Below are 25,054 nucleotides of genomic sequence, written 5' to 3' on the forward strand. Positions count from 1 at the left end.
GGCCCCGCACAGGTTTGCTCACTGGCGAAACGTTGGCCCCTTAGCACTGGCCCTGCATGGGCAGCCCTCACTTAGCCCCCAGGAAGCCCTCACATAGAGAAATCCAGAGTTTAATGAACACTGCTGGATGTATATATTGTCCCATCTTACAGAGTGTTAAAAAGTAACAATGAAGCAGAATTAAAAGCTCTGTTATCCTCTCTCTCACCATCTCTGTCTGAAACCTAAAATTGCATTTTACATCTTATTGGTAGAGTCATTTTCTTACTTTAGGTTGAGATTTTGTTTCATTTAAAGTCACCACTATTGTGATCAGTGTTTGATTTAGTTAAACTTGACTCGTGACTCTTACATTGTTCAATCGTTTGATTGCTATAACTTTTTGTGTTTAAGACATGTTTGTTATAGCAGAGTGCGATACTTTGGTGGTGGTCAGTTCAGTAAATAAAGTCTAAATATCATCATATAAAAACGTATGTATTCATTTATTGTTTACGCACTTATCAGAAGGATCTTTCTCTGACAATGTGATACTATAGTATGAGATCCAGCTCTCTCTTAGCAGTTTCTCTTTCTGAAGAATTTTGAAACACTGACACTCAAAAATTAACTGCTCTACAATGTAGACACACAAATATCAAGAATCAGAGTATGAATCACAATGATGGTGACAATAAAATGAAAAGCTTCATGCTGCAATGCATGCTGGGTATTAACACATTACAAATCTCATCCAGGACTCCCAGAATGCACTGCGGCATGAATAAATAATGACCTATATTTACCATTTTCTTTGTCACCATTGTTGAGATTCATACTCTGATTCTTGATGTCTGTGCATCTACATTGTTCAGCGGTTAATGTTTATGTGCAAACTATCAAAATCCTTCAGAATAATAAACTGCTACGAGAGTTTTGGACCTTACACTGTAGTATTTCATTATTAACAGAAAATTATGCTTCTGATAAGGGGGGAAACTATATTAATAAATCTGTTCATTAAATGATTATGTTTGACAATATTTATGTATCAACCATCAATATTCAACTACAATTGTCTTTTCTTTGCTATAACATGTGTTTTAAACACACTTAGATATAGCAGCCAGAAAACACTAACAAGCCAACGGTCAAGAGTCAAAGTCCAATTAAAACAACCACTGATCACAATAATGGTGACTTTAAATGAAACAGCCAACATCTTAACATAAGTTAAGAAAATAACTCTACAAGTAAGATGTAAAATGCAATTTAAGGTTTCAGACAGAGATGGTGAGAGAGAGGATAACAGAGCTTTTAATTCTGCTTCGGTGTTACTCTTTAACACTCAGTAAGATTGGGACAATATATACATCCAGCAGTGTTCATTTAACTCTGGGGATTTTTCTGTATGAGGGCTTCCTGGGGGCTAAGTGAGGGCTGCCCGCGCAGGGCCAGCGCTAAAGGGCCAACGTTTTGCCAATGAGCAAACCTGTGCGGGGCCCTTAGACTAGCCCTAAGTGGGCCCATAAAGGGCCATCGTAGGCTTACTTGCAGGGTAGTGTAGTATATAAAGCTAATTATTAGCATACTGGTGGATGGCACCACCATATGCCTATAATTAATCTTTAACTGTAATAAATCAACATTTATTGCTTTAAAAAGGAAGTCCAACAATACATCCAAGCTGCCCTCTCTCCCTCAGTTCAAAAGTGAAACTAAAGCTGAGCTTTCTCTTTTATTTATCTTGTCTATGTATTTATGTCATAGTCTTTTATTTCTTTCAAGTATTCAGGCCATGTACTTTTGCACTTTGTTGTATTTTTTTTGATACTCTGCCATTGTAAAAGCTTTCAGATCACTCTCATAGTACTTTATTGTCATCATAAAGTTGAACACACCCATTCAACCTGAAAAATCTTGATGATCTGGTTCAGGTAAATTTTTTGTACAGTTTCTGCAGAACTCAAGAGGGAAGTAAATCCCCCCGGTCAGACCTGATAGGAACGAACACAACTAATGAGATCTGTTCATAACCTCCACTGAATATCTTCATTAAATCTGTTCTTATTGAAATCAACAGCAGGATGAAGAGGACCTTCATAATCATTATTTTATTTCTCTTGTGTGGTGAGTGTTTAGTTTGAACATTTATGCTTTCACTTTCACATTTTAAACAGTAGGCATTTACTAATCTTAAACGTTACATTTATATTCAAGACGACGTACAAATGACTTTTAGATTTGTATAGCATAAACCTGTAGCATATTATAACAAGAGAATAAAGAAATCACAACTTGTTAATGTTATACATAGCATTATTGTGGGATCCAGTCTCTTGAAAGTATTTTTTTATTTACTGTTTTCTACATACACTGTAAAAAAATGCAGTAAGTTAAAATAACTCTATAAGTCAATTCAACCTACTTTTTTATGTTTTGGCTTAAAAAAGTTGACATAACTTATAAAATCAAGTTGAAATTGTTAAACAGAATTTTTAAGGATAAAGTAAAATATATATATTGATTTGACAAAAATGCTGCACATTTTTTATACTATTTGTTGTAATTATGCAGCTAGTTGCCAGTAACTTACTGTAAAAGATAAAGACTGAAAATGTTTCATGTTCATTTAACTTTGAACAAACGGTTGCCAGTAAATAACATTAATGTAAAATCTACAGTAAGTTACTGGCAGCTAGTTGACAGTAATACCCAGTGATACTGTCATTTCTACAGAAAGTTTTTACAGTGTACATTGTTTGAGAATATGTGACCCGTTCTCTATAAATTAGTTGTAATGCCCTATGTATAATTTTTAACTACAGGGAAAAGTAAAAATGTTAAAATTAGATTTTTTTTATTGAAATGAGTGCATAAGAGCAATTCCCCTGAGGTCCCCAACCACCGAGTTGTGGACAAGTTGCCACTGTCGCAAGAATGTCCCGGAAAAAATGTATAATAGCTACATAATAGTTTAAACCTCTGGGGAATTGGGCTTATGTACTCATTTTAATAAAAAAATCAATTTTTAACATTTTTACTTTTCCCTGTAGTTAAAAATTATACCTAGGGCATTACGACAAATTTATACAGCACGGGTCACATATTCTCACACAATGTAGACTGTAAAAATAGCTGACTTAATAGCTGACTTCAGATAACATTGATAATTTCCACTCTTGTACCGGGCCTCTCTCTCTCTCTCTCTCTCTCTCTCTCTCTCTCTCTCTCTCTCTCTCTCCAGTGCAATAATGATCACATGGATTGATGTCATTACAGTTTGAGCATACTTCTAAAACATAATCTATCACAGAATCATTAGCAAATGTACCTCGCAAATCATACATGTCAAAATAAAACGTGAAGACGTTCAACTCTGTCGCAAATGACTAAAAAATTTTTGCAAGCTTTTACCATAGGTTTGAAATTAACCTAAACATTCAGTCCTGTGTTAATCATCATTAAAAGCATATGGTAAGCCGGAGTCAACGTCAGTTTTAATTGTGTCAAAGCTTATGGTGCAGGCTCATGCTGTGTTTACACCAGCCGCGGTAGAGGCGGCAAGCACTGGTGATTTACATGTAAAGTCAATGCAAAGATGCGATTACATCCGGATTATTATCCTGGGGCGCGGTACATGCGGTAAGTGCGGCGCGAATGGCACGGAAGGCATTGCCGCAGGAAACGAGTGAGTTGAAAAATCTGAACTTCAGCGGCCTTGGTGTAGTAGTGACGTGATTACAGGAAGCGAGCGGCACTTCATGCAGCTCCATATCCCACAATGCAACACGATTGTGATGTCACTTCACCAATTCGCGCTTTGCACAGTTCAAAATGATGGATGGGGCGGTCTCCACTTTCCATGTGATCAAGGGCTTAGGGCGATCCATTTGAACCTACTTCAAGTGTTTCAGCAGTAGTGGACACTCGTACAACGTAAGCAATGACGTACATCCGAGTGAACGAGTTAGCGAGGGAAGGTCATAAAAAAGAACTGGAACGCAGGGTAGAATTTCACGCGCGAATGAACTCAAATGTTCAAGCATCCAACTATGCACGAATATGTGAATGATGTGGCGGGTGTGCATTATTTTTTAATAAGGTGCATTTAGCAAAAAATAATGCATAGCACATTTCTCAACCAATCAGAATAAAACATTCAACAGTCCCATAGTTGTTGGACTTTAAGGGTCCATTGCGTGTTCATAATTTAGAGGAAAGGCACAAGATACGAATATCTAAGTTCAAATATTTATTGATCAGATTGAAAAAGTTTAACAGCGCTGGGTCCTCTCAAGTAGCGAACAACCAGCTCAGGAAGTAACATCCCAGATAGCAATTACATTCGGCCCGGATCCGTTTTAAGCCCCTTGCCTCCGTTTCTATCTCAGAGACGTTTTCTGATTGTGAAACAGATCCGTGCCAGATAGAGGTTTCAGCTCAAACATCAGTTCAGTATTTATATCATTTTACAGATCTGGCCCAGATCACTTTTCGCACAGGTAACCGAAAGACGTTAGCTGTGTCTGACACTGATTTGGTCCAGATCTGCAATACGAATCTGAGCCGATACTGACGATCAGGCGGTGCTGGATCGGCGCTGGCACATATCCGCAACCAGAGGTGTAAAATCCATGTGCCAAGAGTAAATGTCCTTTCCAGTATTTTGTTCCAGGATCTGCTAATTAGCACAATTTTTCAGCAGGAGGTGACCTCCTGGCTCGTTGGTGTTTTAAGCCCTCAACGAAGCCTTCAAGGCAGCGCTGCCTGGAAGGCACTCCCTGTGCCCCGAGCGTTTCAGCCAATCACAGCACTGGTGCTAGATATCGAGCCTTCCGCCAGCTTCTGGAAGTTCGAGCTCACCATTGGTCAGGTGAGTAGTGCAGATATGGTAAGATAGAAATGTGATTGATAATGAAATCCGCTCGAAATGTTTCAAGCGTTTAAGTGACGTGTTTCTGCGTTTTCACATGTTCGCAGCGCCACTTTCGTGCCAGTTTCATGCTGCGTCCGAAATTGCCTCCTACCATACAATAAAGTATACAAAAATCACTACTTTGTCTACTATATAGTATGGAAGTAGGCGGTTTCGAACGCAGCGTCAGTATTGGTTCCTCCATTTTTTTCTTTTTCAAACCATTGCATGGGATGGGGTTGGATTTGTGGTTTTCGTCTGATTTTTAAACAATTTTCGGGTGAGGATAAAATTGTGTTTGGCATAATGTGGACATCATTTTAAGCATTGGTTATGTTTTTTTTTGTCAGAATTTAAAACTCTTTTCGCTTGGGGTGTGGATGTCATTTTATGTAACAGAAAGTTGTTCTAATCCCAAGCAACAATTGTAAGATAATTAAATAAAAATGATTAACCAACACGTGTAACTGGCACAAAAAGAAAGTCTTGCCACGGACACGTGAAAACGCAGAAACACGTCACTTTAACGCTCGAAACGTTTCGAGCTGAATTCAATACCGTCACATTCCTATCTTACCATATCTGCGCTACTCACCTGACCAACAGTGAGCTCAAACTTCCAGAAGGTGGCTGAAGGCTCGATATGCAGCACCAGTGCTGTGATTGGCTGAAACGCTCGGGGCACGGGGAGTGCCTTCCAGGCAGCGCTGCCTTGAAGGCTTCGCTGAGGGCTTAAAACACCAACGAGTCAGGTGGTCACCTCCTGCTGAAAAACGGTGCTAATTAGCAAATAGATTGGAACAAAATACTGGAGAGGACTTTTACTCATGGCACATTTTACACCTCTGTCCGCAACAACCCCGAAAAACAGATCAGAAACGGCTTCGGCCCGATGTGCGTTTGGACTCAGGAACGACTCCGGCTCTATCGTTTTGCGGGTGCGGTCCTGTTCCGTTACAGCATCCAGTGGCTATCAGGGATGCTTATTTATAAAATATGTGACGTCGATCTTTCTTCAGAAAATCTCCACCCACAAAGGCCGTTCCCCTCGTCCATCTGACTCCATCACCACACCCAATTTTAGCCTGTAGGCAAAGATGGACACACATAGACAAAGAAAAACAAACTGTTCTCCTCTCATCCCTGGGAGCCCTGCAGTTCCTCTCCAGTACTCCTCCACTCCACATATGGTTATAATGCTTTCTTAAAAACAAATCATTAATAAAACATTCATTTATAAAAAACATAAGCTGTAAGATGAAAGTGATTATTATGTAAAACATATTTCAATATCATGACATCATTTCATTATTTGTAAAATTGGTTATATGAATAAGGCACACATTAACTTCTTTAGATAGATAAACACATATTAAATCTTTTACTGCAATACTACTTCTAAGGAAACACTTTAATCATTATTAAAAACCGTCTGTTAGGGAAGAAAACACACACACACACACACACACACACACACACACACACACACACACACACACACACACACACACACACACACACACACACACACACACACACACACACACACACACACACACACACACACACACACACACACACACACACACACACACACACACACACACACACACACACACACAGGAGATTCTGTTCTTCAAGGTTGAGCTGCCCTGCCCCCATTAAGTTATTCTATATGCAACCTTCATTTCATTGGTTAATACACATTTATCAAAGACAACATCTTATATTTATATCAATTATTCAATGATTAATACTGATTAAGTAAGAAATACATTGCATATTTTATCCTGTGAATATTAAAGCATTAGTTAATAACATCATTAAATACTTTTCCCCCTCAGACCTCTCTCTTATCTTGATCAATGCCAGGCGTAAATTCCTCAGCATATGCTGTCTCTCCCCCAACCGAAACCACACAGACAACTTTCTTGTATTCAGCACAGAAATCTTTGTTGTAACAATACACATAATTAAGATTATAAACAGCACGATTAGTAAAACAAAATCAAATCCCACATAGTATAATAGATTATAACCAATCTAAGTTAAACAATGGAAAGTTAGGGATTGTTTAGGATAAGTTAAGTGAACAGGTGGTACCTTGAAGATTGTGCTGGACTCAGACAAGTCAGATTTTGTTAGACCTGTACCCAGCCAGCAGTGCTTGGTGGGGCAAATGTAGGCCCCATATGGGCTTGCAATATGGGCCCCAAGCTGGGCTTGCACCCGGGTTTCATGCTGGCCCCATCTGACTTAGCCCACATGAACCTTCTGTAGAAACTAAAGCCAATGTGGACTAAACCAAAGTCAAGTATGGGTGTGCTTGGGTTGAAGAAGTGATGAAGTTAATTAGATAATGAAGAGATGAACGAAGTGATGATTGACCATTAATGATAAACACCTGCTGTTAATAAACAGAATCACTAAAGAAAGATGAACAAGAAGAGAATAAAGACAAAATACCAACAGAACCACAACAACTACAAAAAATAAATAAACATTTCTTGGTGGAGCTAATGTAGACTGCAAAATCCCCAGTGTTAAATTAACATTAACACTGCTTAATGTTTATATAGATCCACACTACAGAGTGTTAAAAAAGTAACACTTGAAGCATTTTACATCTTATATCTTACTTGTAGAGTTATTTATTAACTTAGGTCTAGATGTTGGCTCTTTCATTAAAAGTCACCATTATTGTGATCAGTGGTAGTTTTAGTTGGACTCTTTACTCTGTTTTTGACTTGTTGTTTTCTGGTTGTTGTAACTTGGTGTGTTTAAAATCTGTTTGTTAGGGTAGCGAAAGAGATTGAAGTGTCTAGTGTGATTCTATGGCGGCGGCGGTGGTGGTTAGGATATAGTGTTGATTGTCATGTAAAAAAACTGATATGCTATTTTAGTTTGCTTACCAAAAATATTTTTTCTGTCAGTAATGTGATACTGAAGTATGACATCTGGCACGCTCATATCAGTTTATCATTTTAAAGAAAGTTGAAATACTGTATAGTTCAAAATGAACTGTTGTCCAATTTAGACACCCAAATATAAAGAATCTGAGTATGGATCTCAATAATGGTGACCATAAAATGAAAAGCTTCATGCTGAAATGCATTCTGGGTAATCAATAAATCTTATCCAGGACTCCCAGAATGCACTGCGGCATGAAAAAAAATCATGAACATTTTGGCATTTTTCTTTGTCACCATTGTTGAGATTCATACTGTGAGACTTGATGTTCGTGTGTTTAAGTTACACCATGGTTAATCTAAGTACACATTGTTTCAAAATCTTCAGAATGACAAACTGCTTTGAGTGCCAGATATCATACTGTAGCATCACATTACTGAGAGAGACCAATACATCTGCTAAATGAGCAAACACTAAATGAATAAACACATTTTCTAGATGTTCAACATCACGTATCAAACACCATAACAGATCAGCAACATGGTTTCTTCTGTACTATAACAAATATAACACACAAAGTTATAGCAGGCAGAAAAAATAAACAAAGAGTCAAGAGTCCAACTAAAACAACCACTGATCACAATAATGGTGACTTTAAATGAAACATCTAGACCTAAGTTAATAAATAACTCTACAAGTAAGATGTAAGATGTAAAATGCTTCAAGTGTTACTTTTTAACACTCTGTAGTGTGGATCTATATAAACATTAAGCAGTGTTAATGTTAATTGAACACTGGGGATTTTGCAGTCTACATTAGCTCCACCAAGAAATGTTTATTTATTTTTTGTAGTTGTTGTGGTTCTGCTGGTATTTTGTCTTTATTCTCTTCTTGTTCATCTTTCTTTAGTGATTCTGTTTATTAACAGCAGGTGTTTATCATTAATGGTCAATCATCACTTCGTTCATCTCTTCATCTAATTAACTTCATCACTTCTTCAACCCAAGCACACCCATACTTGACTTTGGTTTAGTCCACATTGGCTTTAGTTTCTACAGAAGGTTCATGTGGGCTAAGTCAGATGGGGCCAGCATGAAACCCGGGTGCAAGCCCAGCTTGGGGCCCACATTGCAAGGCCATATGGGGCCTACATTTGCCCCACCAAGCACTGCTGGCTGGGTAGGTTTAATCTCTGTATTATTTTCTGTATTTCAGCAGGTGTGTTTGGTGATGAAGTGAAGTCAGTGAAAGTGATGTCTGGTGATTCAGTTACTCTAAAAACTGATCTTACTGACATACAGGAGGATGATGTGATCTGGTGGAGGTTTGGAGAAGGTGAATCTAAAAGTCTTTTAGCTGAAATTGTTAAACATAAGATCTGGTATGCAAGTGGAAGATTCAGAGACAAATTGCAGATATCGGATAGTAAGAGCGGAGATCTCACCATCATGAACATGAAGATCAAATACTCTGGACTCTATGAAGCAGAAATCAACATTGCCAATGGAGCATCAACATCATACAAGAGATTTAATGTTATTATCAGTGGTGAGTGTAAATATGTTTTGTCAGGATGTTTGCTTTACAAATACATTTTAATTTAACTTTTCTTTCTTTCTTGTAGCGTCTCCTCCTGTTATTCATTCTGGACCGGGTGACGCAGTGTCTTTTACAGTGATGGAGGGTGAATCTGTTACTTTACCCTGTAACGCTCAAACACAAAGAGATGCTTTCATCCTGTGGAGGTTTGGAGATGAAAGGGCTCTCATCGCTGAAGTTGATATAGAGGACAGAAAAACATCAGTATATGATGGCGCTGATGGAAGTTTCAAAGACAGATTGAAGCTGAATGATCAAACTGGAGATCTCACCATCACTGACAGCAAATCTAAACACAGTGGACTTTATCAGCTGAAGGTCAGCAGCAACAAACAGACCTTATACAAGACATTCAGTGTTACTGTCAGGGGTACGTAACTCAAATCTCTCATAGTAAAGATGATTAAATAATACAAATCATATCATGAAGAATGAAATAATCCTTTAACACTTCCTTTGAGCGTTTAAAATCAGAGCAGCTAATAACTAAAACTGCAATATCTTATACTTTTCTGCAACTTATAGCATATGTGTATATTTAATATGATGTTGATCGTCTCTTTTTATTATTACAGAAGCGGGTTTATCTTCAGGTGGTAAAGCAGGATTAAGTTTTTTCTTCCTCCTGGTTATTGCTGCTGTTATTGCTGCTGGCTGGTTTTTGTATCGTCGCAGGGTCTCTGAACTCCAATGTAAGTTTTTCAGATAACACAGCAATAAGAAACAAATATATATTTTTGCATTAGAGTGAGACTGTCCTAAAAATATAAAATCTTCATAAGTCGTATAAGCGATGAAGCGCCCTCGGTTTACAACCTGCAGGTTATGTGTCATTGTTGTTTGCCTTATCAAAGTGGTTCCTCAGGCCCCCCAGAACATTTTAGATGTCTCCATATATAAAACACTCAGGCTGAGTTTAGTCCCAACAAAACATTGCACAACGTTTTTTAAACAGAAAAGGTGATGCGTTCAACATCCGGTAGCTGATAATGCCATCCATTGTGTGAGCTATCTCTTTAGTACCGCATGGTTTATTTAGACGTTGATGCTGATTGGACTGTAGTTCTGACACACCCACCAAACAAGAGAAAACGTATCTCAAACACTGTTGCCCACCGTTTCCAGGATGTCATTCAACCTACAAACCATAGCAAAATGTGCGCACCTGTTAGAACTTGAAAGTGCCCCTGATTCAGTTTATCAGCTTGTTGATTGTTTGGAGACATCTTAAACATTCTGGGAGAGGGGCACACGTACTGCAGTTGAGCACCGATGCCTTATGTGCAGATTAGTAACATTTCACCTGAGGCCAGGGTCGAGCCCCAAGTTCAAATATGCCCCCCCCCCCCGCAATAGAACTTCACAAAAGAAGAAAGAGAGCAGTGAAGGAGGAGATGGGGAGGAGGAGGGATGATGGAAGAATTGCAGCTGGACACAGATGTATACACAGCAAAAGCCCCAGAGTTAAATCAACTCTGCTGGTTGTACATATTGTCCCAATCTTACAGAGAGTTAAAAGTAACTCTGAAGCAGAGTTTAAAGCTGCAATCTGTAACTTTCTCCTCTCTATCACCATCTCTGTTTGAAACCTAAAATTGCATTTTACATCTAACTTGTAGAATTTTTTTCTTAACTTAGGTTTAGATGTTGGTTGTTTCATTGTAAGTCACCATTATTGTGATCAGTGGTTGTTTTAGTTGGACTTGACTATTAGTTGCTAACTTTTTCAACTACTATAACTATGTTTGTTTAAAACATGTTGTGTTATAGCAAGGAAAATACAACAGCACAATTTTATAGTGGTGTTTAGTACATAAAGTCTTAACATCATCAGCATCTAGAAAGCTTATGTGCAGGTGTAGTGTTTGCACACTTATTAGAAGTATCCTTTTCCATTAATTGTGTGAGACTCTAGTATAATACAGCACCCTCATAGCAGTTTGTCATTCTAAATGATTTTGAAACACTGATACTTATAATTTGGCTACTGTGTAGCGTACACACACAAACATCAAGAATCAGAGTATAAATCACAATGATGGTGAAAACAAAATGAAAAGCTTCATGCTGCAATGCATGCTGGGTATCAACAAATTACAAAGCTTATCCAAAACTCCCAGAATGCACTGTGGCAGGAATAAATGATGAACATTGTTACCATTTTCTTTGTCACCCTTGTTGAGATTCATACTCAGATTCTTGATGTTTATGTGTCTACATTGTGCTGTGGTTAATTTTTAAGTCCCTCAAAATTGTTCAGAAAGACAAACTGCCATGAGAGTGCTAGATATTATACTACAGTCTCAGATGATTAATGGAAAAGGATACTTCTGATAAGTATGTAAACACTACACCTGCACATAAGTTTACTAGATGCTGACAAAATCTAGAATTTATGTACTAAAAAATCACTATGGAATTGCAGTGTTTTTTCTTTGCTATAACAAAACATGGCTTAACCTTAAAAAATTATAGCAGTTGGGAAAAACTAGCAACTAAGAGTCTAGTCCTACTAAAACATCCACTGAGTACAATAATGGTGAGTTTAAATGAAACAGCAAACATCTAAACCTAAGTTAAGAAAATAACTACAAGTATGCAATTTTAGGTTTCAAACAGAGATGGTGATAGAGAGAATAAAATGATTGATTGCAGCTTTTAACTCAAATTCAGAGTTACTTTTTAACTCTCTGTAAGATTGGGACAATATGTACAACCAGCAGAGTTGATTTAACTCTGGGGATTTTGCTGTGTAGAGACTGCCTTATATACATGCTTAAAAATAATTGACAGGCCTGAATGTTTAGGCTCCTCCCGAATCTACGTTTAGAACTTCACTTATTTTTCTGCATTTGTAAAATTAGAATTCTTTTTATAAATAATATATAGAGTCGGCGCCAATAGCCCAGTGGTTATTGCGCCAACATATAGCACCAATGTGCTCACGGCGACCCGAGTTCGATTCCCGTCTCTGAGGTCCTTTGCCGATCCCGCTCCCCAATCTCCACCCAACACTTTCCTGTCTACACTCCACTGTACTGTCTAAATAAAGGCCAAAAAAGTTTTAATAAAAATAAAAATAAAAAATAAATAAGATATAGAGCTGTATAGTAGAGATGTATGTTCTTCTTTGGTCCAATTAAAATGATTTTGATTTCTTGAAAATGCCAAATTTTAGGCCATTATTTACCAGCATGAAAGGAAGATGCTTTGTTGTCTAAATGTCTTTTGAAATTTTTGTCCTGTCAGATAACTTGGATTTATAAAACCTTGAATGTTTTCTGTTTGTCTGAGACAGATGAAATGAAGACTGTGTCAGTGATTGAGGGAAAGTCTGTCACATTGAATACTGAGATGACTGAATATGATCCCAAAGATCATGAAATACTCTGGAGGTTTGGAGACAAAGGCCACATGATCGCTCAGATTCATGGAAAGACCAATGATGTCTCATATGTTGATGATGAGAGATTCAAAAACAAACTTAATCTGGATAAGACGACTGGAGATCTCACCATCACTGATTTCACAATCAGGACCTCTGGAGATTATCACATGGAGATCACCAGAAGTACGAGAATTAACAGATTCACCACATCTAAGACATTCAGAGTTGTTGTTCATGGTGAGAAGATCAAATATTTCAAACTCTCCAAAATGTTTAAATTCTCTGATAATATTTAGGGCCAGAATTACTAATGTTTGCACGTGTGTTATGATTGGTATTTGCACCATTATTTAATTCAGAAAAAGCCTGTCTTAAATTACTTTGTGCTTGAAATGGCTGCAATTATTGCTACAAAAGAGGCACCACAGAGATCAGAGAGCGTGTGATACAATGCAGAGGATTGTTTTTACATGTAATAGTTTATTTATAATGCCAGAGGAACATATTATTCAAAAATATTGCCAAGCCATGTTATTTTTTTTTTCGTTTGCTAAAGGAAATGAAATAGAATTTACTAGAAGTCACAACTAAAACAACAGGTGTTTTAAAATTTCTTGTAAACTTTCATATTTTTGTCCTTAAGTTCTTTCAGTGTCCTATGGCTTTGTTAGCAGGGTTTACACCCCACATTTTCCGCTGTGATGTCCGTGGTGTTGAACTCAAGATCAGCTCTGCTTATTTGAAACCCTGAACTAATATCCACTGCTCTTAGTAGATTGAGTTGGTAATTGTGGAAATTAGCTGTTGTGCCTGTGTTATTTAATTTGCAACGTTTTAGCAAATAACCCGCAGATATTACCACTCCCATCTGCGCCTTTTGTGAATTGTGCCAAATTGCCCCGTTTAGTAAAACTGTCCCTTAGATTGTCAACATGTGTATAGATGTTATCAGTCTGTGTAAGAACATAATAGAAACATGAAGTAAGTGCTGATGTCGTAAGATTTGTGCACCTGTTATATATTTTACTCATGTGGCAATATTTCTTTATTTTTATATCGTAGAAACACTAAATATCACAGAAGGAAAGTCTGTTGAACTACAGACGGGCATTTCTGAACTACAGGATGATGATCAGATACAGTGGAGATCTGAAGCTAAAGATGCCATCATAGCTGTAAGAAATGAAAAGAGCGATGATGAGATCTCAATAAACTGTGATGATGATGAGATGTTCAAAAACAGACTGACGCTGGACCATAAGACCGGATCTCTTACCATCAATTACATTAAAAACTCAGACTCTGGAGTTTATGAACTACAGATTAAGAACAAAACTACAACTTCATATAAAAAAATCAATGTTCTCGTCGGGTGTGAGTAGCTCAAATCTTTTTAACATTAATATTGATAATGTAATAAATGCAGGCACGTGCACACATAGTAAGGGGGGCTTGAGCACCTGCCCTTTTTATTCCTGGAGAGAAAGTGCCCTTTTTTTCTGGGGTGCTTTAAAAAAAAAAAGATCTTTATTCATATATCAACTGATGTCTGTCTGTTTCTTGTGTTTTTTACTTGTTGCTTATTTTAATTTAACATGAATTCATTCAGGAATAATTTAAATGAGATTTAAACTCTTATATAGAAAAATAGCGCCATTTGTGGCACACAAACGGTTAACAGATGAGTCCCGCCTCCAAAATTCACATCGCTAATATGATTGGCTTTACCTTTCCTTAGTCCCGCCTCTCTAACTTACTGCGCTTTATGATTGGTTTGTCTACACTCGTGCTGAATCATTCGCGCTTCAAGCGCCAAAGCTCAGCCCGAACGAGACGCGATCATGTGCTTGATTATGCAGGCAGGCTATCGGTAAGTGTTTGAGGATGAAAGCATTCTTATATTAACAGTTTTATGCACAAAATATGGGACACGTTGTTACACATATTGATTCAGGGACATTGTTTTCCATGGCAATCCCATATTAACCTGAAGAGTTGCAAACTTGTAACAGTGTAGTGTAGTTTAAACAGACTGCTCAGAAAATAATAAAGCACAAACAATAAAATAATTGCTAACTGCAGTAGTAAGCTTTTTTGTTTGCGTTTATTGTAATGGCTGTTAAATAAGTATAATGTGTTATACTGGAGTGCTGGAGTAGATTGGGAAGAAATCTGATGGTTCAGTATTTTACTTGCCCAGTCTGAATTTCCACTGACATCACAAAAAAAGTAAAATATAAAATACAAATAAAATAGGCCTAATCTATATTTGTTGTTTCTGACATGTGTAACCCTCATAAATATGAAACCTAAGATTAAAGGTGCCATAGGATGTGTTGTCATAATATGTTAAATTGTTCTTTGACAATTACATAGAAGGTATGTTGCTTTATTAAGTGCAAAAATTATCCAGAAACATTTTTACATGTCTATTTACAACCCTAGAATTTGTCATTTGAATGAAATGGTCTATTTTTGCCCTATTTGAAAGGGTCATGAATAATAATGTTGAGCTCTGCTCTGAGGCTCATGCCAGAAGCTCACATTAGTAAACAGACCTTATATTTTGAGCCCTTATCAGACAAAAATAAATTTTGAGTAACAACTAATCAGCTAAAGGCTAGCATATGATGTAGCATTTATTGGCATGTAGCGCTAACTCAGCAGTCAAAACTTTGTTTTTAGCATTTTAACAAATTTGTAATTAATTTGTAATTTAATGTTTTCAAAACATGCACATTGTGTAATGGCTTCCTTTGCTGCTCTATAAACCTAGACAACTAAGGAGACCATGGTGTCTGTGTGAACTGATTATTTTGTAGACATCTTTTGAAAATTAAACAATTGTGTGAGTTTGAGGAAGATAAAATTAATTAACGTTTTTAATATTTTTTAAAAAAAAAGGAAGTCAGAATTGCGTTAATATATATACTTTATATAAATATATATATATACATAATTATGAGAAGTGCCCTTTATTTCACTTGAGCCCCTGCCCCTCAAAATGTCTGTGCACGTCCCTGAATAAATGTAACATGTTTACTAATGTGTTTATGTAAATTTATATCTGTTGACACGCAGACAAAACATTACAACATACAGTGGGTGATTCTGTCACTTTACAAACTGAACTCTCTGAGCTGAAGGAAGTCAATCAGATACTGTGGACGTTTGGAGTTAAAAACATCCGTATAGCTGAAATCAACAGAGTCAGCGGTCATCTGTATGTATATGATGGTAATGATGAGAGATTCAGAAACAGACTGACACTAAATGAACAGAATGGAGATCTGACCATCAGAAACATCATGAGAGGACATTCAGATGTTTATAAACTGCAGATCAACAGCAGATCAGAGAGTAAATGCAAGAGTTTCATGCTTACTGTAAACGGTGAGTCACATGAATCAAAGACTGTGATTGATGAAGTTGATCATTTTCACTGTAATGTTTTAATGTTCATGTTTATCTGTATTTGTATTTGTGGTGTTGTGATAAAAATGTAGAGAAATTGACGGAAATGCCAGTGATGGAGGGAGAATCTGTCAGATTACCCACTGATCTTACTCACACACAGAATGATGATCAGATACTGTGGATGTTTGGACCTGAAGAAAGTCTCATAGCTAAATTTTATAAGAAAAGTAGTTGGAAGATATTTTCTAAGGAAGAGAAGATGCTTTATGATGGGGTCGACGGGAGATTTAAAAACAAACTAGATCTGGATCAGACTGGATCTCTCACCATCAGAGACATTAACACTGAACACACAGGACTTTATAAACTACAGATCATCAGGAACGGAGAAAACACATACAAGAAATACAAAGTTTGTGTCGATGGTGAGATATTAAAATCTTTCACATAACTCTGAAATAAACAACAAACACTTGCACTAAATCAAGTTACATTTAAGTGGGGTTTTATTTTTTGCTTTAAATTGACATTCATAATTTTTTCACCACATTAGAAATGTGTCATGCACGTGAGGCACAGGTTAGATCCAAATGCAGGTTTTATTAAGAATAATCCACATACAGGCAAGAGTCAGACATAAACAACATAGGCAATCTAAATCAGAAGTACAATATCCAGGCGTAGGTCAGGGCAGACAGTAAACAATCAAAAACTTTTAACAGGAACGGGTCAAAAGGAAAAAGGCACAGAACAGAATGACAGGATATATGCTCGGTATGCAGACTGATCTAACAATACTTCACAAGCAGGGTTCTAAATTAACTTTTTTGATCAACAGCCAATGTAGCTGGTAACTTTCTAAAGTTACCAGCCAATCAGCATTTCCACAAGCCAAAATTTTTCCGGTGAAAAAGAGAAATTATGAATGCATTTGATAATTTTATTAACATTGTTGGTATGAAAAACACACATAAAGTGAGGCTTCTCCCAGCAAGGCTCTCTTCATTACCACCTGTCTTGGCAGTTTTAATTAACGTTAGACTCTCTGATGACTTTGGGCACTCTCATGGTCCTTTAGCCCTACTGCCTCAACTTTAAAATTATTTGTTCCCACCACAAATTGTTCGTTTGCGCTTTTTCTTTCACGTACTGTACATATATATTTTCAACATTATACAATGATAGCAATGATTAATAACTTATTTTTACAAGAATATTTTTACAATATTTTAAGAAACCAGTCATTTTATGACTGCTATACTAAAATAATCTCAGTCATAGTTACTGCTAACTGTTTATGTATGTCCTAGTTAAACATTAGTAAACTAAATATTAATTTCATACATGTGTTGATTTTCTCAGCAACAATGTAATTCTATAGACTTGACAGAGGTTCTCCTGAAATGTTTTCCTCTAATGTTTGAGACCTGACAGGGTCAGGATGTAGTTTGTCTTACCTCCCTTAAACTCATCATCTCTCCTTTCTTCTTCCCTTACCCTGCTTTGCACAAAATATTTCTGATGTCCACAGAAGCCAATAGTAATCGAGTCAAAATAAGACGAACATTATAATTTAGAAACTTACTTTAGTTTTGTCATGTTTTTATTTGCTAACTTAATTGCGTGGCGTTGAATGCGGTTGTGCGTGGATAAACGCAATGACGCGTGGACATGGCTTTGTGCGTGTATGCGTCAGTGCGCCTGCTGCATCGCTTATTCGCTTTTACAAGCGTAAGTTGGGTAACTACATTGCATATAGATCCGTTTGTGCCGCTATTATCTTTGTAAATGAATACACTAGTTAACTGCTAAAATCTTAACTTGAGATTTACACCGGGGCACAACAGATTAAGACTATGGCATGTGTCGCCTTTCTTGTGTGTTCTTGTGGATGCACTCCGCTCGTTTCCATGGTTTCTCACGCTGGTTTCACTGCAAAATGCGCGCAGCCAATGGGTGTCTGAAACATAATCACGTACACAGCAAAATCCCCAGTGTTAAATTAACACTGCTCGGTGTTTATATAATCCACACCAAGATTGGTGTTAAAAAAACACTAAATCAGTGTTAAAGTTAATAAGATAATGAAGTGATTGAGTCATTAATAGTGAACACCTGCTGGTCATTCCGTGTCAAATCAACTCAATTTTGGAATGGTTCCTGTCTTTAAATTTTTATTTTGTTGACTCTTTTTCTGGAGAAAGTAATACTAAAATGAGGAAGAAAGCCAAAATATTAAATGCAATAGATGAAATCACCATAATTAAATGAACACTATCATCATCTCTTTTTGAAAACTAAAATTACAACTTGCTTGCAGAGTTACATGGATGATAGGTTTAACTTCTAAAGAACTGCTGTAAATCTGGTTAATAAAGTAAGTCACCATTGCTCCGGTTACTGTTTCCTTTAGTTGGGTACTTGGGTCTTGAAGTTTTGTGTTAGTTTTCTTCTGCTCATTGTGGCTGTGTGTTTATAAAATACATGTGTTAAAGCAGAGGAAGATGAGAGAAATGAAGTCTGTAACTGTTATTATGTTAATTATTATGAAAGTACAAGTCTTGGGATTCAATGATATCATAAAAAAGTAATCACTGAATATAAGTGTTTAATTTATGTTCCCCCAATCCTGTGAAGCTCCCATGAAATACAACAGTGCTGTAAAAGTCCACATACCCTGAGGAGTTAAATATTGTTTTCCCAAATCTAATCTGTGGTGTAAGTCAGACACACTGAGACTTCAACAATCAGCCTATAAAACACAATCATGGTGACAAACAACAACAAAGCTTCATGCCGCAATGCATGCTGGGTACCAGGATTGTAGAAAACTCATTCATAAATCCCATCATGCATTGCAACATGACAAAAATTTAGCAACTTTCTTACCATTAACTGTCACCATTGTTGAGATTTGTATCAGAAATCATGAAGTTTCTCTTAAGCAAAAAACAACAACAACAAAAAAAACACACTAAAGCATTACGGCAGTTTCATTCAATGTCATTTGCATAGAGCTTTTTATATACCGGTTTCTTCATAATTAATTTGTGATCAAATGTTTCAATGATTTGTAGAGTAGAAAATAATAAAAAGAAAACTGAGAATGTCTGGAAGGTTTTCCCTTTACATGAAGCAATGAACAAGTGATCTTACTAAAACATTGTTGCTGTTGCTAAAGGGCAGATCTAGATCAGTGAAGGTCAAGGGACAAATGCCTAACTAAAGGAAACACTAATCACAGTAATGGTGACTTCAAATGAACTCATAACAAACACAAACTTAAGATTTAATGTGATACATTTTGTGATAAATGTCTATTTGACTTGTGAGACATCACGTCAGAAAGAAGATTTGTCTACTAAATCACGCGTGTGGATGCTGGAATAGTTGAGCACTTGTATTTTGTTCTGACAGCTGTTTAGAAGTTAAACTTATCCATTTAGAAAATAACTCTGCAAGTTATCATTTTATTTTTCAAACAGAGATGCTGATAGAGAGGCAAACGTGAAAGATTGCAGCTTTTGGAGACATACACCCAACAGTATTCATCTATTGCATTTAATAATTTGTCTTTCTTTATTATTTTAGTATTTTCTCCAGAAAACGAATCATCAAAATAAAAATTTAGAGACAGGAAAATGTCCAAAATGTAATTGATTTGAATGACCAGCAGGTGTTCACCATTAATGTCTTAATCATCACTTCATTATCTCAATAACTTTAACACTGATTCAGAGTTATATTTTTAACACCAGTCTTTTTTAACACCGATCTTGGTGTGGATTATATAAACACCAAATAGTGTTGATTTAACACTGGTAGAGTTAATTTAACACTGGGGATTTTCCTGTGTAGCATTACGGTACAGTGTTCATGGAAAATGTAGGAAGTACTGCCAGAGGAATAAATGTCCGAGAACAGAGCATTATGTATCATGCATGCAATGCCTCATGCATCACCGGCCAAACTGGCTAGTAAGTTTTTATTAACACCTGCCAAAATTAATTGTAACCCGCATTTGGCGGGTTTTAATTTAGAACCCTGTTCACAAGGTGTGTGAGTGAGAGCATGGTTTATATAGTCCAGATAATGAGCAAACAGGAAACAGGTGTGGTGATGATCAGTGTGGAGCCATGATTGTTCTCATATCAAAATGAATGCATGCAGATGTTTTAGTGTAGTGGAATTCAATGCAATTTACAAAAAGATGAAATATCATTAAATATTTCAAATTCTCCAAAATTCTTAAATTCTCTGATAATATTTAGGGCCAGATTAACTAAGAGCTTGCGCCAGCACAAACCATCATTTTTTTTATAATTAGCGCTGTAAAGGTGTGGTTTAGTTATTTTTGCAACTGACCTTATTGCATATGCATTTCTAGGAGTTTCCCTTTCAGACACAATTTTTTATTGGAGGAGATTATTTAAATGATCCACGCAATGTGATTTACTAATGTTTGCACATGTGTTATTACTGGTATTTGTGCTATTATTAAACATAGAAAAAAAGCATGTCTTAAATTTACATTGCACTTGAAATGGCTGCAATTATTGTTAAAAAAAAGGCATCACAGAGATCAGAAAGCGTGTGATACAATGCAGAGAATTGTTTTAACATGTAACAGTTTATTTGGAGGAACATATTATTCAAAAATATTGTTTGCCCAGCCATGTTATTTTTTATTTGCTGAAGGAGTCGCTAGAAGTCGTCACACAATAGCAGACGTTTAAAAACTTCTCGTAAACTTTCATATTTTTGTCCTTCAGTTCTTTTGGTGTCCTATGGCTGTGTTAGTTGAGATTACACTCCATATTTTCAGCTGTGATGTCCGTGGTCCTGAACTCGAAATCATCTCTGCTTATTTGCGACCCTTAACTAATTTGCGCTGCTCTTAGTAGACTGTGTTCTTCATTATGGAAATCTGCAGTTGCGCCTGTGTTATTTAATTTGCACTATTTTAGTAAATTACCTGCAGATATATTTCCACTCCCATCAGTGCTTTTCAGAATTGCACCTTTGGGCTAATTTTCCCCGATTAGTAAATCTGTCAAAATGTGTAGATGTTATCAGTCTGTGTTAGAATGTAAAAGAAAAATTAAGTTAGTGCTGATGCCATAATGCAAGAGTTTCATGTTAATTGTAAACGGTGAGTCACATGAATCTATTACTGTGATTGATTAAGTTGATCATTTTCACTGAACTGTTTTAATGTTCATGTTTATCTGTATTTGTATTTGTGATGTTGTGATGAAATGTAGAGAAATGGACAGAAATGTCAGTGATGGAGGGAGAATCTGTCAGACTACCCACTGATCTTACTGACAAACAGAATGATGATCAGATACTGTGGATGTTTGGACCTGAAGACAGTATCATAACTAAATTTCATAAGAAAAAGAAATCGAATGGTACTGATGACAAGTTGAGACTTAATGATGGTGTTGACTTAAGATTCAAAAACAAACTAGATCTGGATCAGACTGGATCTCTCACCATCAGAGACATTAACACTGAACTCACAGGACTTTATAAACTACAGATCATCAGCAACAAAGGGACAAACTACAAGAAATACAAAGTTTCTCTCCATGGTAAGATATTAAAATCTTTCACATACCTCTGAAATAAACAAACACTTGCACTAAATCAAGTTACATTTAATACGTTTTTATTTTATTGCTTTAAATTTACATTCATCATTTTCTTTACTATGTTAGAAATGAATGCATGCAGATGTTTTAGTGTAGTGGAATTCAATGCAGTTTATAAAAAGATGAAATTTCAATGTTTTTGTGGTAACACTTTACAATAAGGTTAATTAGTTAACATTAGTTAATGTTTTAACTAACACGAACAAACCATGAGCAATACATTTGTTACAGTATTTATTCATCTTTTTTTAATGTTATAATAGAAATAAAGCTTTATTTGCTTGTTCATGTTAGTTCACAGTGCATTAACTAACGTTAACAAAATTTAATAAAAGTATTAGTAATTGTTGAAATTAACATTAACAAAGATGAATAAATGCTGTATAAGTGCAGTTCATTTGTTCATGGTAAATAATGTAGTTAACTAGTGTTAACTAATGAACCTTATTGTAAAGTGTTACCATTTTTGTTTGTTATTTTGTTTTCTCACAGGTCAAGAAAGAGAGAGTATGAGAGATCATGAGATGGTGTCAGAGGGGATTCCTTTACTTCCCATACAAACTTCACAACAGCAGCAGCCGTATGTTATCTATTAATTCAACACTATATGCACACTTATTATACAACTGAGAGCAGCTGTCAGTGTAAAGAGATGAAAATCTCAATGTGATGCTGAACCATAAACAATACTTTACATTGACTGCCTAATCTACTGTTATTAACAAACAGTCACAAATATAAAAAAACAGAAATAGTGTAAATTAAAGATACATGTAAGATTTGATAAGAGTATAACAGATTCATCCCTCATTTAACAAAATCTTTGATCTCATTCAGTTCTGATGTCATAAACAAAACAGCAGCAGCAGCCACGCCCACCAGATCAGAGAAGACCAATCGGATGATAGCTTCAATAAAACCACTAAAGCTGAAGAAAAGAAACAATGAATCATCACAAACTTAACAATTAATATTGTTTGTGTTAAATTTGTTGTGTGTGGTTTCTGCACCACTAAATACTTTTATTAATCATTATAATCTCCACTAAACACGACTGACAGACATCATTGATATTGAGATGTTGAGTTTGGTTTGTGATGGTATTGTTGAGTACACATCTGTATGTGTTTGTATCCTGATATTCAACCTCCAGAGGTAGAGAGAGTCTGATGTTGAGATCAGACACACTGATGCTGGACAATAAACTGTTTCCTTTGTACCAGGACAGACTCACATCTCTCACATTCAACACTGAACACAACAACACATATTTTGAGCTTTCTTCATCTCTTCTGTGATTTTTTTTCCTGATTTTCTTGATGATGAACTTTGTGAAGAATCTTTGCTGATAACAGGAACAGGCAGATGAGCTGGAAAATAATACAGAATAAAATAGATGAATTAATTTAAAGTCTTAAATCAGACAATAAATAACGTGTAAGATTACAAAAGTTATTTAAAGTTCTTCTTTACTCACCATAGACAGTAATGTTAAATGTTTTCAGCTTGTTGTTTTTATTCTTGGTGTTGATTAGTTGATAAAGTCCAGTGTGTTTGTTTAACTTCAGTCTGTTTCTGAATCTCCCATCAGGTTTATCATCAAATAATCTGACATTATTGTCCTCTCGTGACTCCAGCTATACGAAACTCTTTGAGTCCAAACTTCCAGGAGATTCCCTCTTTTATCTGTGATTCAGTGAGACTGACAGATAAAGTCACAGAATCTCCCTCCATCACTGACACAAACTCACCAAACACACCTGAAGAAATAAATAAACTAACACTATGTAACACTAGCAGATGGATATTCTCTAAAGATAAACACTCTATTAAATTAAGAATAGGAGTGAAAATCTGAAATAACACAGACACTCATTCCTTAAGTTTATATATGTGTGATTTAGTTCAATTACTTGTTAATTATAGTTTAATATAAATGTGTGGTTACGTTTTTGCAAAAAAAAAAAAAAAACTCACAATAAGATCATGTATCAACACTGTAAAAAATTGCTGTTAAAAAACAGCCAAATTTAACAGTATGATTCTGTTTTTTAACAAAAACAGAAGTATACTGTTAAATTCTGCATTCTGTAAAAAAACAGTTTTCAGTATAATGTGAATTTACAGCCCTGAGAGTCCACCGTTAAAGACTGCGTCCCAAATCACACCCTACACCCTCATTCACTATTCCCTACATTAGTGTCCTAATGATCCACCTGAAATCAAGTCAATGAGTTCAAGTACTGAAGCATTAATGATGGACACCTGCTGCTAATAAACAGAATCACTGAAGAAAAGAGAAATAAAAAAAGAGAAGAGATGAGCAGAAACACTTACAGACACAAAGACTTAGATGAACATCAACTGAAAATAACACAACACATTAAATCTCTCCATATATCACCAGAGGAGAATTAAACATTTACACAAACACCATTACCATCTTCATTTATAAACCACTTTGACTTTATTTCTGTTATACATCTACAAAAGTTCTTACTGAGAACAAACAGGTGTTTACTAGACTTTACAAGCATTTTCTTTAAAGTCACCATTATTGTGATCACTGGTTTCATTAGTTGGGCTCTTGACTTTGTTTACAGTCTGGTTGCTATAACTGTGCCTTTATGATGCATGTTTGTTATGGCAAAGAAAACCAAGAGATGATAGACTCTTGTGAGGTTGGATGTCTGATTATTGATCAGTAGTTTGTCTTACCAGCCATATGAAGCTTAATCATAAAAATTAGTAGTTCTTAGGAATGTTTATGAATAAGTATTTACATATTTGAATCATTACATGAATTATTAGTATAACAGTAATCTGATATCTTGACAGAGTTGCCTACAAATGTATTTTTACAAACTTGAAACCAGTCCTCAGCTGACACTCACAGACATCAAGAATCAGCCTACGATTCTCAACTAGGGTGACAAAAGAAAATGGAAAAACAGTTCATTGGCCTAATGAGTTTTGTGCTATGCTGATACCCAGCATGCATTGCAGCATGAAGCTTTTCATTTGATAGTCACCATTGTTGAGATTCATAGCCTGATTCTTGATGTCTGTGTGTGTAGTTTGCTCGTGGTTTTTAATTTCATTTAATCCCAATGTTTTTAAGATTCCTCTGGCTACCTCAACACTCAGTTTCTGTCACATTATAAGACTACTATAAGGGGTTGCCAC

General features: G+C 36.1%; 1 protein-coding gene across 3 annotated transcripts; it reads left to right on the forward strand.

Moving 5' to 3' along the window:
• The first annotated feature begins 1,945 nt into the window (after positions 1–1,945).
• Positions 1,946–23,211, forward strand: LOC135721137 (uncharacterized). 3 transcript variants are annotated; one of them, XM_065243302.2, is made up of 11 exons: positions 1,946–2,109; positions 9,023–9,355; positions 9,432–9,776; positions 9,982–10,098; positions 12,705–13,031; positions 13,857–14,168; positions 15,876–16,187; positions 16,301–16,636; positions 21,476–21,808; positions 22,361–22,448; positions 22,706–23,211. In XM_065243302.2, exons 1-11 carry the CDS (start codon positions 2,067–2,069, stop codon positions 22,830–22,832), a joined length of 2,673 nt encoding a protein of 890 aa, XP_065099374.1. In that variant the 5' UTR covers positions 1,946–2,066; the 3' UTR covers positions 22,833–23,211. The 3 variants fall into 3 exon arrangements, with proteins under 3 accessions (XP_065099374.1, XP_065099375.1, XP_065099376.1); XM_065243303.2 differs by having other exon boundaries at positions 9,026–9,355; XM_065243304.2 differs by lacking the exon at positions 16,301–16,636 and having other exon boundaries at positions 22,706–23,208.
• The last annotated feature ends 1,843 nt before the right edge of the window (positions 23,212–25,054 follow it).

This window comes from Paramisgurnus dabryanus, chromosome 24 (genome assembly GCF_030506205.2).
Source record: "Paramisgurnus dabryanus chromosome 24, PD_genome_1.1, whole genome shotgun sequence".
NCBI lineage: Eukaryota > Metazoa > Chordata > Actinopteri > Cypriniformes > Cobitidae > Paramisgurnus > Paramisgurnus dabryanus.

What these genes read in the sequence shown, in the direction of transcription:
- LOC135721137 (XM_065243302.2), top strand. Translation starts at nt 2,067, where the DNA reads ATGAAGAGGACCTTCATAATCATTATTTTATTTCTCTTGTGTG. An exon ending in CAGGGTCTCTGAACTCCAAT is followed by an intron (nt 10,099 to 12,704) that starts GTAAGTTTTTCA and finishes TGTCTGAGACAG; the next exon opens with ATGAAATGAAGACTGTGTCA. An exon ending in TTTCATGCTTACTGTAAACG is followed by an intron (nt 16,188 to 16,300) that starts GTGAGTCACATG and finishes ATAAAAATGTAG; the next exon opens with AGAAATTGACGGAAATGCCA.